Source organism: Monopterus albus, unplaced genomic scaffold, assembly GCF_001952655.1.
Source record: "Monopterus albus unplaced genomic scaffold, M_albus_1.0 scaffold14.1, whole genome shotgun sequence".
NCBI lineage: Eukaryota > Metazoa > Chordata > Actinopteri > Synbranchiformes > Synbranchidae > Monopterus > Monopterus albus.
Window position 1 is genome coordinate 142369 of NW_018127894.1, and position 14231 is coordinate 156599.

Sequence of the window (14231 nt, forward strand, 5' to 3'; positions counted from 1 at the left end):
TTTTTGAGACGAAGTGGCCATCTTCATTCTCGTTTCTCCTTATGAATAGTAAACATAACTGTTAAGTGTTTACTATCTGTGACAAAACCGTTTGATCTAATAGCATGATGCACTTTAACAAACTCAGAACAATAAAAGCCAAAATCACTTAAGAATTCATCAGTAAATTCAATACAATCCAGCGCCTCTACACAGAACTGCAGTAAAGAGGACAGTAAAGGCGCAATTAGGGTACACTAAAAGTGTTATAATCCCTGTTGGAGTATTATGGGAATATTATACAGTGGACAATAAAATCTATGAGGTAACAACAAAGTCATTAAACATACTAATGACCTCACACAGTGGCGGACCACTAGCTCAGTGGTCACTTTACGGTCTCGTTGAACTTGACCCTGTCAGCTGGATTCTTCCTCTGTGGTGTCCATGTGGGCTCATTGTGATGACTTCTGGTTCCTCTGGGTGCTCAGGTTTCCTCCATAGTCCAGAGACATGTAGGAATTGTGGACTGGATACTCATAAGTAGTGCAACTGTGTTGTCCCCGCGGAGTGACTGACAGAAACCTGACACCATCTCTCACCCAAGGGCACGCTGAGGTAGCATCCAGTCCTCCTGTGACCTGGAACAAGATAAACAGGCTCCACGTTTCACAAGTACTAACCTAAGAATAACAATACTCTTGGCAGTGTGAACAATATAAATCCAATGTATTTATATAGCAACAAATCACAAAAAAATCTCAGGGCATTTTACACAGTGAGGTCAAGACTTGACAGAATTATAGAGAAAACCCCCACAAATCTACTTTGAACAAGCATTTGGCTACAATGGGAAGAAAAAACAACTGGACTCGGGGTGAGCGGCCGTCTGGGGCGAGTGGAGAGCAGAGAGAGAAAAGAAAAGCAGCAGGAACCAACAAACACTGCGCAGGTTGGCGGGGCCAGTAACTGCTCATCAGAAACACTTCTGTGCTAGGGGGATTCCTTTCGACAAAATAGAAGAAGAAGAAGAAGAAGAATCCTCTTTATTGTCATTATAATGTGTACAATGAAATTTTGTTTGGGGCAGAGGGCCCCGGGCCACTGCATACATATGTGCCACCATCGTGGGCAACTCTGGGGTTCAGTGTGTTGCCCAAGGACACTTTGATATGTGGACTGCAGGCAGCGATAAAATAGTATGGTTTTCCTAATGTGACATTGTATTCCCACTAATTCTGTTCCTGTTTTCCGCATAGACTGTTGTTCAAGTTTTAGAACACCCCCATTTTCCCAGTTTTTATTGACATTTAAGCAGTTAAGGTCCAGTTAATAACCTTAAATGGCACAAAGCAAGGATGTAAACAGAAAAATGAAAAAAAAGACACCAAAATACAAAAATATGTGTAAATGTCATATAAAACAGGCCTTTTTCATGGATTCAAGTAATAGGGTTAACTTACATCTTTTTTGTGCAGCAGTGGAAGGCAGTGAAAATTGAGGCAAACAATTTCTACAGGTGTCCCAATTTTTGTTGATGACTTATAACAACAAATGCTATCTGTACAAAGACTGAATCACTACACCCTCTAAAACATAAATTGGAAAAGTTAATTAACAGAGGAAATCAAGACTTTTCAGGGTTTCATTATCAGCAGGATACTGACTCCATAAGCACCTCCAGGATTGTGCAGGAGAAAGCAACCTACAAGTGGAACGCATTTGCGGGAACGTCTACAACAGTGCTGTCTATCCCAACAATGTTTGATTTCAGTTGTAGAAAAAAATGTCGAATTGTTGAATTAAACTAACAACATCTGGAGAAATGGAGGTGATGTAAAACTTTTGACTGAAAGTGTATCAAGTTAAGAGCTGATGATATGTGAAAATGTAACCTCATGTAACAAAACATTCATTATTGCAATTGTTCTCACACTGGGAAAAAGTATTCTGGGAAATCAGTTTTATTCTGCTGTATAATAACCTTTCTGCAATAAATGGATCAGAATCATTTTTGACATTTTTTGTTATGAAGATTTGTAACAATTTCTGGATCATATTTGGATAATGCTTTGTGTTCACAATAACCTGTCTCAAAGGTTCAGATTATGCCTTGTTTATTTCACATATAAAAATATTTAACTAAAAAAGAAAGATAATGAGCCTGCTCCCTCCATACTGCTATGCTGGACTTCCTTGCTATCCTGAATCACCTGACTCGAGAAGGGGGTGGGGCTCTGCGTCTGTGCCGGCCAATAGCAGCGCAGAGTCATTCTAGGTCCCAGCAGCTCCATGAGAGAAAAAGGAGCGGAGATAGGAGACGAATAACGGTACTCTCTAATATTTATGGAGCCTATTCTAGTGTGTACCCGCACCACATCTGCGTGTAGTCTTATGCACACATGAATAAATGCGTTTGGAATCGGGACGCGTTGAACGGTGTTTTAGAGCTCACAAAAACAAGCGGTTCACCATTGTCTGCGTAGAAATAAGAATGGCCTGGATGTGGAAGGTAAGTGGAGGTTTCACTCTCACATGCATCAAATTCAAGAGAAGAAAAAAAGGGGAAACACACACACATACAGAAACGGAGCTCTCGATGTGGTTGTCTTTACATCAGTGTGCGTTTTAACAGATGTAGAGTGAAATGTGAGCCAGGTGGTGATGCTGCATGGAGGTAATTACCCCTCCTTTGGTGGCTGCAGGATTGGCCTACTGTTTGAATTTGTGATATGAGAGGAAACCAGGCCCTGTTTGAGTTTTGCATTCAGTCCACGTTTTCGCCGCCTTTTGAGACTATCATGTATCACATACACCGGAGTCACAGAGATCATCCGTGAGCGTTCGAACTTGAAACTTGCAGAACGTTTCATAACACTCATTATATTCCTGAAGGTATTTCCCGAATCCTCATAGAATCCTCTATCTATGCGGAATAAAAAAAGTAATCCGGTTCAGTTCAGGAAAAATATAATTTCAATCAGTTTCTCGGTTCAGAAAGTTTCTTTTTAGTTAAGAAAGATGGTGACAGGAAATGACGTCACTCTTTGAGTGAAAGCGGCTTGAGTTAATCAATATATTATTTAAATAATAACTTCACTTATTTTTTTCAATACATTCAACAATACAATAACAATAGTATAGATTTCAACAAAACATGTGTACTACTTCCACAAAAAGCGAGAGAGATGACGTAGTTTCCTGTCGCCATCATTTCGGCAAAGTAAATCCCCTCTCTAGAAAAAAAATACAAAATTCGTACTTTTACTGGACTGAACCTAATTATTTTAATGTCGTATCTTTAGAATAGTATGTGAGGATTCGGAAAATACCTTCAGAAATTGGGTGAGTGATGTGATATGGTGGTATGGAGTTAAAACGTTCGGCAAGTTTCAGTTTCGATCGATGACAGAAGATGATCTCCGTGTATGTAGGGCTATCCAACCTATCAACATTTATTATTGCTGGGCTAAGCTGTATGCTAGCCAGCTGTGTAAATAACATCCTTCTTGGCATGTTCGCGTATTAATGTGAAGAGATCAAAACAAAGGGACACCATAAAGAGAGGTGTTCAAAGATGAGAAAGTTTAAAAACTAATTTCCCATTTTCCCTTTCTCTTCAGGGAGGTCGGTTCAGTTCACATGATTTAAGTAATTTACAAATGCTGACATCAACAGCACTGGCAGATCTTAAAATGCAGTTGGTCATACATGTCATAAACACTCCATTTGTGATTAGTTAGAAAAGTAATTAATCTGTTTAATATTTTCTAGATGTTTCTCTATAAAATGTCAGAAGATGGTGAAAATAGTATTTTCTTATATTTCTTGGTGACATTGTCAGATAGTTTGTCATGTCTGACCAACAATATAAAACCCAAAAATATTAGAGCAGAGTAAAGCAGCAAACCCTCCCCTTGGAGAAGTTACAGCCAAAGGTTTATTGACATTTTTGCTTTTTAAATGACTACAATGGTTAATAGATCTATTTTTGATCACCCATCTAATCATTTCAACAATATTATTAATACTTTGATTGTGCAAATAGCAGTTTTCCTCTATAAAAGTCAGAAAATACTAAAAAATGGCAGTTTCCCAGAGTTCAGTATGACATCTTCAGATAGTTAATGTTTAACAAGCAGTTTAAAGCCAAAGATGTTCCATTTAGAAAGATATAACAGACACAAGCAGCAAATTGCTGTATCAGTGAAGCTGGAAGCTGTGGTTGAATGATGAGAGCTTGTTGCTTAATTAAAGTGCACACACATTACACCACTTGATCCCTAACACACGCTAACATATAAACAACTACAGTGGCTTGCATTACAAAATGTGCATTACATTTCATTTGTGTGCTTTGAGCACTGTGTTTTGTTCAGCTGTGATGTGTGTGCATGTGAGTGTGTCTCAGTGGCTTTCACAGGAACATCCAGTACTTGCTCACACACTCGCATCATGTAACTGTCGCACTACTTGAACCCAAACACACAAACACAGGCGTATTTGTCTTTCTTTATGAGGACAATACATTCACAGGCTTTTAAAATGAATAAATAAAAAATTATTAAATTATTAATTAACCACAACTAAATGTCTAATTTAAATCCTTATAATTCTAACTTCAGGCTACAGTAGAGTTAGGTGATCATGGTCAAAAAATTTTATCTTTATTCCTTTTTTTTTTCAGTGCTATGGAAGATTCATTAATTGAATAGTTTTTTTTTCTGTTTAAATGAAATTGAGACAAAACCTGTTTAGAACTCAGTACTCTTTATCAAAACTATATACTGCTTGCAGCGAGATGATACCACAGAGGAAGAATCCAGTTGACAGGGTCAGGTTCAGCAAGACTGTGAAATAACCACTGAACCAACGGTCCGCCACTGTGTGAGGCCATTAGTGTGTTTAATGACGTTGTTGTTACTTCATAGTTTTTATTGTTCATTGTATAATATTCCCATAATACTCCAACAAGGAATACAACAGTTTTTGTACCTTTTCTACAGCTGTTTGTGCCTTTTCTATCCTCTACTGAGTTTTGTGTGAAATCCCTCTGTGATTTATAACAGTCACAATGGCTACTTTGTAACCTCCTGACCTTTACTAAGCATGACGGTCACTTGCATGTTACACTTTGCAAAACTGAACCATTTCACAGAGGTAACATGACTGCATTTCTTTGGAGTTATTTTGTCACTTTTAGCTGCTGTGGCCACCATTACTCAAGCTTGTTTACCTGCTAAACCTAGACATGCAGCTGTCTCCAAGGAAACGGTGACAGCTTACATTGTTGTAACGCCAAAGAAATGTTGACGCTTGAGTTTGAGCAACTGCAGAGGAAGCACTGATTTCAATATGTGATTTAGGCATTTTGTACATAATTGTACAAACATTTTTTAAATTTAATTATTAATTTATGCTCCTCAGAGCAGAAATAAGAGCTTTGAGACACCCTTCATTATGGCGGACTGGAACAATGTCCAAGTCAAGTGAGGGTCCAGGACAGAGGAATGATAAAATAAGAGAATTGAGATTCACCTAATGTGTGCAGGTGCATGAGAGGATGCATTTCTTAACCTCCCAACCTGCCCTAGTATGGTTCATGTCACTGAGAGTAGTTTAACTTGCATTCTGCTATTCACTTCCTTTCTCTAATTGGTGAGAGAGGCCTGCAGAGGGAGATCTCATGTGCTGGTCCCCCCCTTTGTTAGCTTGTGTTTTAATTAGAGCTATTTCATGTGTGAAGAACTGCTTGAGCAGGGGAAGGCTGCTGCTGTCCTCCATCTTAATTGTTCAGGAGGAGCTCTCCATCATGTCTCATCAAAAGATGATGACGCTGCTGTTGTTCCTAACTACATGTGGCAGAACGAGGCCAAAGAAGTGGCTCGTTGTGACGGGTTCACGCCGGTGCACACAAGCAGAAATTACACAAACACATGAACAAGGAAGGTTTCTAATTAATTAGTGCCTGCACACACACTCACCTGTGTGTGTCAAGAGGTGTGGGGATACAGTGAGTGTCCCAGTTCTTAAAGAGTTGCAGGGATAAATGGCACTTGTGTGAGTCCCCTGTGTCCCATGTGGATGCGGTACAGCAGAAGTCAGGCTGATAAGAAAAAAGTGCCCCGCTACAGTATTAGAGAAAGTGCAGGGCACCAGCATGGTGTTGAATAAATCTTTTCAGATCTGTGCTCACTTTTCCCTTTGTACCATTCTCTCCCTTCATCGGTTTCTGCTCTTAAGTGCCAACTTCAGGTGTGACCTTTGGGAATCCATTGTTTTATAGTTTTCACTCTGGCTGCACATGAGCTCTTAAATTCATTTTTAATCCTAGAATAGATGGATCAGTTACCAACATTTTAGCTGATACCATCATACAAAAATACTATTACTTGAAGTCTTGATACTTTTTAATGTTGCTTTGTGGAAGAAGTTCAGTTTTACTGAATGAAAAATCCATCCAAATTCAGTGTACATCAGGAACAAGATGAATAAACATATGTGAAATGAACTTAAACATTTCTTAACTTCAGTATTAATACTTAAAGTCAATCTGAAAGTAAAATTCCTTTTTTTCTAGCAATCAGCATACATATATCCTGTTATGTACTTATTGGTTGAAAACAGCTTGATGCAAAATGACGAGAGTAGTGAGAGTGAATCAGAGCAGTGAAGTTTCAGATGGACAGCTAAAAAATAAGCCGAAAGTCGTCATAAAGTTCTGCTGATGAGGAGCTGCAGAGTCGGGCCATACACATAGGTCACATTTTCACATTGTCATTACTTATGATGTTGTTATAAAAATGTGAATTATAGCCGCTGTAGGTAAATGCTCCAAATACTAAGAGCCTGGAAAGTTTTGTTGTTTCCTGTTCTACTGACAGACACAGTTCCACAAATATGATCAAAAATGTTTTATACTGTTTTGAAACATTTTTTTTAAATAAACACACTAACCACAGTGTCATCATAGTTTATATTTTCTAAAACAAAACATGAGGAGAATTGAAATATCAGAATCTCTTTTCCAGTGAAAAGGAAGTCTTGAGGTGCGTTCTCACCAGGAAGTCCCTGGGACTTTATATTCTCAGGAACTGTCCCTCCCATGCACTGTCATTTGCATCTCCTCAGTGGCTTCCACACAGTGTGTGGAGGGAGTTGTGTTGAGCAGGTAGTCTCTAATCCTGGGTGGTTTAATCATGCGCCACTCTGCAGATTCAGGGTGCTTGAACTCTGCTGACACTGCCAGCGCTGGTCATTGTCTTGGCTCTTTGTTTTGTGTCTGTTCCCCTCTTCACCTCAATTTGGACAAAATACAAAGAAAAGACACCCTGAGCTTAATGAATGAAAGTACTATGACAGCTGACAAATTAAACTCCACTCTGTAATTGCAGTTATGGTCAGCAACGTAAAATTACATGTCACTCACAAAGAACCTCTGGGCCATAGTCCCTATTACTACTGTGCATGTATTCACAGAGGAGCTCTGTGAAGCATAAATGTCAAGGTTGACGTTTTATATTTTAATTACCCAAAAACAAAAGGACAGAGCAAAAATACAAAAATGAAGTGTAGTTATTAATCTGTCATTCACCCATAGACAGCTGAAGAAAGTGCAGACATGTTATAATTAAGAGGGCTTCTTTCACTTAAATTAAATCTTGGCGTTCAAAAGAGTGAAGTCCCAGCTTTTGTTACTGATTTGGCTTTCAGTCCAAGAAACAAGTGCCTCCATAAGGTGTCTTGTTATAGGGAAAAAACAAACAAACAAAAAATAGACATACTGTAGGCAAATGTTGGTAAATTTGGCAAATTTTCTTCTTAGATTTATTCTGTGAAATATCAAGAAAATTGTGAAAAAATGGGAGGCATAATTTCATGGCGATTGGAAAAGTTAATTTCTTTATTCAATGCAGTTTTTCAGGTTGCCATGAATCATCTCGAGCTTCTCCTAAATCATCTCAGCTCTGCTGTGGATCCACACAGCTTGCACAGTTCATTAAGTTCACTTCTTTCAGTAGCATTTCCCAGCAGTCAGCGGCCCTTGGACAGCGAGTTCCTTAGGGATTAATGGATCACGCACACTTTGAGGATTAAGATGTGTAACCCGCCTCTCAGACGTGTACTCCTCTGTGTAGATGAAGATTAAGCGACTGAATGCTTTCAGTACAATTTGCGAGACTGTGTTGCCAAAACGGCAGATTGTTGGTGGTCAGATGGCGTCGTCCGGCCCTCATGGGTCCCTGGACCAACTCTGCAGTTTTGGGCTAGTTTATGATCCAGGAAGCGATTTGCCAACATGGAAATGACAAACACCGGAGGGACTCCATGCTGTGTATGTATGAAGGTGTGACTGATGGTTGCTCGGTCTGTATGAAATGTGACGTAGCCTGATGACTGTTGAACCACCTGCTCAAGTTCTGAGATACTGTGTATTGGTAGGGAAGTGAAATGTTTCCAATGTGGCAAGAAAACAAATCAGAAAGGCATATGTGTAAGTTTTATGTTGCATTAGGGCTGCAGCTAACATTTGTTTTCCTTGTTGATCAACCTGGTTGTCATTTTCTTGACTCTGTGGTGCATTATTTACAAAATAAGGCTAAATGCCAGTTGCAAGTTTATAAAGCCGAAGGTGACATCATCAGATCTCCTGTTTTGTCTGACGGTCCAAAACCCTAAAATATTTACAAAGATATAAAACAGAGAAAAGCAACAAATCTTGACATTTGATAAGCTCAAACCAGCGACTGTTGGGTATTTTTGCCTGAGCTGAAATGATTATTTGAATTAGTTGATCTGCCGAAAATATGCAACTGCAACTGTTTTAATTGTTTTGAAGACATTTTTCAAGCAGAAATGCCAAAACTATTGATGGTGCCAAATGTAAACGTGTGATGCTTTTTGCTTGTCTTACATTAAACTGAATCTTTTTTGGTTTTGCACTGTTAATCAGACACAAAAGCAATTTGCAAACCTCACAGTGGACTTCAGTGAAATGTGACATCCATTTTTGACTTCATTGTAATGTCTTACATACAAACTAATGAAGTGATTAATGATACAATGATTGGTAGATTACTGTGTAATGAAAATAATTGTTAGTTGCAGCCCTAATCAAACTTGCTGTTGATTCATTTTCTGTCCATCTGCCATGTAGTTAATCAACTGTTTTGCCACGAGTACAGTTTACATCATAGTGAAGAGAATTTTCCACAGAGGGAACAAAGACTGATTCAGTGCAGCATTTTTTTTTTTTTTTTTTTTAGGTTTTAAGAGTCTTCCCTGGTGCACTTTCCAAGCTGTTTTTACCATATTTATTAGCACTTGTGTCTTCTGTTTGTTTTAATTTGACATAACGTCATTACAACTCCCAGGCAGTTGGATTCATTTGAGCGTGCTGCAGCACTGCTGTATTATTTTTGGCGAGGGACCCCTGTTACACACACAAACACACTTGGTATACTTGGCAAAGCTTGGGGGCTTTGTGTACTCTTGCCAAGGCCCAACAGCCCGTTGGCACAGGGGCCATTTTTGATAAGAAGTTGAGTTCTCCATAAACTTGGATGTTGCTCAGAAATGATGTCCAAATCACCAAAAAAGAATCCAGAAAGAATGAAAAGGGGCAGCAGGAGGAGATTGTCCATACCCTAAAAGAATGGTTCAAGTGTTTGCCATGCTGAAGTGAGCCTAACCTTTTAGTGTCCTTCGGCAAGACACCGAACCCCCAAGTTGCCCCCCCTGATGTTTGGAGCCATCGGTGTGAGTTGGTGCCGCAAATGGCGGCCTCGGTTCTGTACCGGAAACAAATTCCTTGTGTGTAACGTACATGGCCAAATAAAGGTGATTATCCAATTGTCCTAGCTTTTTGTGGGGAAGTAAAATTATTCTTTAGACTTTTGCTCTATTATTGTAGTTTTGCTCTTGTAGAAAGCAAAACACACTCTCAAAAATGAATTCTTGCCCCAGAGAATTCAAGAATCCAAACCAGCAAAGCTTAGTTTGATCAATCAAAAGTGCAGAATCTCCTCGATCTCACAGCTGTGTCTCAACAGCTTTTTCAGACAGTGAGGAGGCAAGATTAAGCTTGGCTGTTTCCCTGACAAACGACTGATTCTGTGAGGCTCACATGAACGTTCTGCACTCCACCCTTGAACCAGGCCTCTGACCAAGCAGAAAATCCCTGTAATTGCATTAGTGTAGTCCAACTGCGAGCTCTGCGTCAAGACCACTTCCTCCAGACCAATTTAATTTATTACTTTGACGTGTTAGGATTTATTTCCATCCTGATGCTGAACTGTGCATGTCAAATACAGCATCAGATATCCTTGACAGATATCCTGGCTTTGGTTCACTCTCCTCTCCTCTGCTCTCTCTTATTGAAGTGTCAGGTTGTGCTATAAGGTCAGGGATGTGCTCAGTAGGAGCCAGGTCTGCTCACAGTATGGAACTGAGAGTTGTTGACCAAGCTAGCTAATAAAAGGGTTCAGTGCCACTGTTATTATCCCAGGTGGAAGCCAGGCAGTGCACAGAGAGGCTGATTGCCTTCAAAAACTGAAGAGGTTGACAGACACAAATATAGACTGTTGGATAAGTGAGGGCATTAAATAAAGTGCAGTCAGTTTTTTCCCCAGAAAATGTAATCCTGTTTGCTTTTATGCTCGCCTGTGCCCTGGAACGTTCTGTTGTTTTGGTCATTATGAAAAAAGGAAATAAGCTGAGGTTCCAAATGTACCCTGGGTGGTGTTGCATCTGTTCAGTGAGCCTGCTGTTGTTTTGTGAGGATCTTGTACTGCTGTGTGTCGAGTCATACTGTAGTGTTTGAGGTTTCACTGGAGGTTTTGTGATGGTTTTATCTGTCCAGCTTCTTATTTAGCTCCCTGATGACCGCAGGTGTGTGCTGCTGTTTTTTGTTTTTGTTGTTGATACTGACACTGCCACCCCCCAGTCCCCCTAACCCACACACACACACGTTGAATGCTATATTTCCCATTCCTCAGATTTGCCAACACAGAGCAGCAGCACCACAGAGGCTTTGATTGAATCGGCTCTGTAAACTTTATTGTTATTTTGCAGAGTGAACACCTGCGTGTGCCACATAGCGGAGGCGTTCGATTCACCTGGCTGGTTTGTTTATCATGTGCAGCAGCTGCTTTGCCAAAGTTTTCGAATGCTGTTCTTCAAGAGAACGTCGACAATCTAAGAGAATCAATGAAAAACAAAAAACCGTGCCGGCAAATATCATTTGCATGTTTTTGTGATTAGAAATCTCAGGGAAATGTCTGCAGCATAGAATGAAAAGGATTCAGTTGGCTCAGATTTTTTTTTTCCTCAATACAAACTCTGACCATAAAGTTTCAGAGAGAGAAAGGACATGTCTTTATCTGATCCAACATATCTTATTTGTTCTGCAGCTCAGGAAGACAAATCCTCTCCTCTGCTTGGCACTCACTGCCATGAAACGTCATCCTGACATATGTTTAGAGAAGGGTTTGGGCTCATGCCCTGGAATTCATCATTAATCATTAGGGAAGTGACATTTTTGCTTGAAAATGGACAGAGACAGTTATTAAATTATCAAAATAGGTGTAGACTAAGGAGGCAGTCCATCAATCTAGGTTCAGAAATTTAATTTGTCCATTATGATTTTTCCTTAAAACTAATGACATTCAGCCTCAGATGTACTTTGTGTTTAGTGATATATAGCAAAATCTTAGCATGCTAACACACTGAAATAAGATAGTGAACATACCTGCTAAACATTAGCTTGGTACCATTGTAACTGGGAACATGTTGGGGCACTAACATTAGCATTCAGCCCCACTAAGTATGGCTCACAGAGCTAGAATCTGTCTTTTTCATGTTTGTCAGCTTTATGAAAATGCATTACTAAATAGCGGGAGCATCCTCTTAGTTTTCTATTGATCGAGCAATCCATTAATCGACTGTTTCAACTGTAAATAAGAGATGAGACTGACAATTTTCTGTTTCTTGCTTACTGTCAAAGAAATCCTCTGAAAAGACAAAAACAACAATGAATTTATCCTTCACTCTGCTCAGAAACAGCTCCACAGAGTAAGACTTGCAATGAATTGCACAGTGTCTAGAGAGTATTTCCTGTAAGGTAGAAGCCAGTGAGCATGCAGGGCAACATAGTTTGGATTGTAACCAATGTCAGCATTAGAAGATGAAGTGCTATGTACCTGGTTGTAGGAATGTCTGGGAGACACGATTACCGGCATCCATTTTTCCCCTTTGGATTCTGTGTCAGTTTATTTTGTACACCCTTACGAAAGTCACACCGCTCTAGGCCTCAGGTGTGCTGAGCGGCCAGGGTGATGTGTGACACATGACACTTCATCCTGGCTTCTCCCATTTTGCAGCTCCTGCAGTACAGGCTCCAGATTGTACCTTTTTATGCCTCAGTTGGTGTTGCTGAGCACTGAACACAGCTGCACCACTGGTCTCCTGTTCTGTTTGGGCTGCTCCGTGCCCCGCTGCCAGTCAATGGGGTTATGTTAGTGACTCCACTGTTCCCCTCAGTCACTCCGTCTGGGCACTTCTCTGTTGTATTTTCTCTTTTGTTATATTTCAGCTCACAAAGTTGAGTCCAACAACTTCTTCTGGTGTGTCAGACAAATAGGCTATTGATAAGCTGTTGTATCGATCAGGCCCCCTCCCATAAGCGGTAAATGGCTTAGTACAAAGTCACTGTATTGTTAAATGTAGTACAACAACTAGCAAAGCCAGGTAGACAGAATTGTGTTGTCAGTGGCCTCTCCAGAGACTGTGAAAGTCATCATCATCATCATTATTACAATGTGCTCATAATTTATGTTCATTTTTTGTATTTTTAATTGTTTTTGGACAACAATGGAGCTCTGTGGCGTAGACAAGCTAAATCTGCTTCTGGACACAAAGCCAAAATTTGTTCACAAGATACATTTAATGTTGCTTTGATGTTTTATGGGATTTGCTAACCATAAGAAAAATACAGAAAGTCACCACACATGTCCTTAAAGTGTGAATATTTGGAGTATTTTCTTTTTTCTTCACTTATTTTTGTTTTTCTTCTTCTGTTGAATGAAAAGACTGAGTAGTGTATTTGTTCAAAAGCTGCTGAAGAAGGTCTTTCCAGTGAGAACAATGCATTTTTCCTCTTCAAGGTATCTTAGTCATCATCCCTCTGAGGGCCGAACTCCAAACAGTACGGATTCTCTTCATTGCTGAGCCACTTGAAAATTCAATGTGCGGTGCTGCTTTCCGTCTCTGGCAGCCTTGAAGAGAACTTTCCTTGTCAGACACATTTCTTTAACAAATAATGCCTTTAGGAAAATCTCTCCAGAGGCCAGGCGTCTGTTTAGTCAAGTGGAGAAGTAAGTTGGCGACACTGTTTGTTTCCTCATCCTACAGATGACGTACCCCATCTGCCTGTCTGTCTAATCGTTTTGGACTCTGAGATGTGTGTGTGTTTTGCATTGTAATCACTATCAATGAGATGAGGCGCTATTATAGAGTTATGGAGGGATACCATAGAGTTTCAGGGGAAATATCAGTTGCTAAATGTCAGTAATCCTGCACTGACATTTGGCAAATTGAAATGGATTTTCTGCGGTCGATGTTTTCCTCAACAGCCAGATTCCCTCTGCGTTCGCCCTTCAAACACAAAGAGACAGGGAGAATAATTGCTATTCTGCTGTCAAGTACTACATAGAAATACAAAACTTGGTGTGCAGCATCTGCTCTTTACTGCCTGTGCGTTTCAGTTTAATTGTGTTTTTGCAAGTTTCTCTTGCCAACTGGGTCTGGGTGTCTGTATTCGTGACTGGTGGCCTAAGGAGAAGACATCTGTGCTGGATGGAGAGCATCTGAGTTCTTCCTATACAGTACAGTAGATTTGTCCTTGACCAATGGTGCAGTCTCCTCTGCCTGCTGGCCACGTACAAACTCGTATATTACAATAGGATAAAGCTGCAATGGCTAAAATAGCTCTTGTTCAAGTCATTTTCTGTGATTGGACATTGTGGCTCCTCGTCCCTTCTAAATGTAACCCTCCACAATAGACATTGCAGATATTACAGGACAGGGAACATTTAGCTTTTTGCCACATTTAGTCTCCATTCTGCCATAAGGCACAAGTGATGGGAGCAGGTGGTCTAACTGTATCTTCAGAGTCAGGCTGTCCCTGTCCTCACACACTGGTTTCTTTTGTTTAATAAAGGCAGCCGAAGTGAAACTGGAACTTCAGGGTTGTG

General features: G+C 40.0%; 1 protein-coding gene across 2 annotated transcripts in view; it reads left to right on the plus strand.

Moving 5' to 3' along the window:
* The first annotated feature begins 2256 nt into the window (after positions 1–2256).
* st6galnac3 (ST6 (alpha-N-acetyl-neuraminyl-2,3-beta-galactosyl-1,3)-N-acetylgalactosaminide alpha-2,6-sialyltransferase 3) overlaps positions 2257–14231 on the plus strand; it is a 55814-nt gene continuing 43839 nt past the window's right edge. Inside the window, exon 1 of one of the 2 annotated variants that reach the window (XM_020591335.1) lies at positions 2257–2491. In XM_020591335.1, the coding sequence (XP_020446991.1) occupies positions 2390–2491 (102 nt within the window). In that variant the 5' untranslated portion in view covers positions 2257–2389. Of the gene's footprint in view, positions 2492–3208; positions 3325–14231 lie in introns of those variants that run through there. The other variant, XM_020591336.1, reaches the window with a different exon arrangement.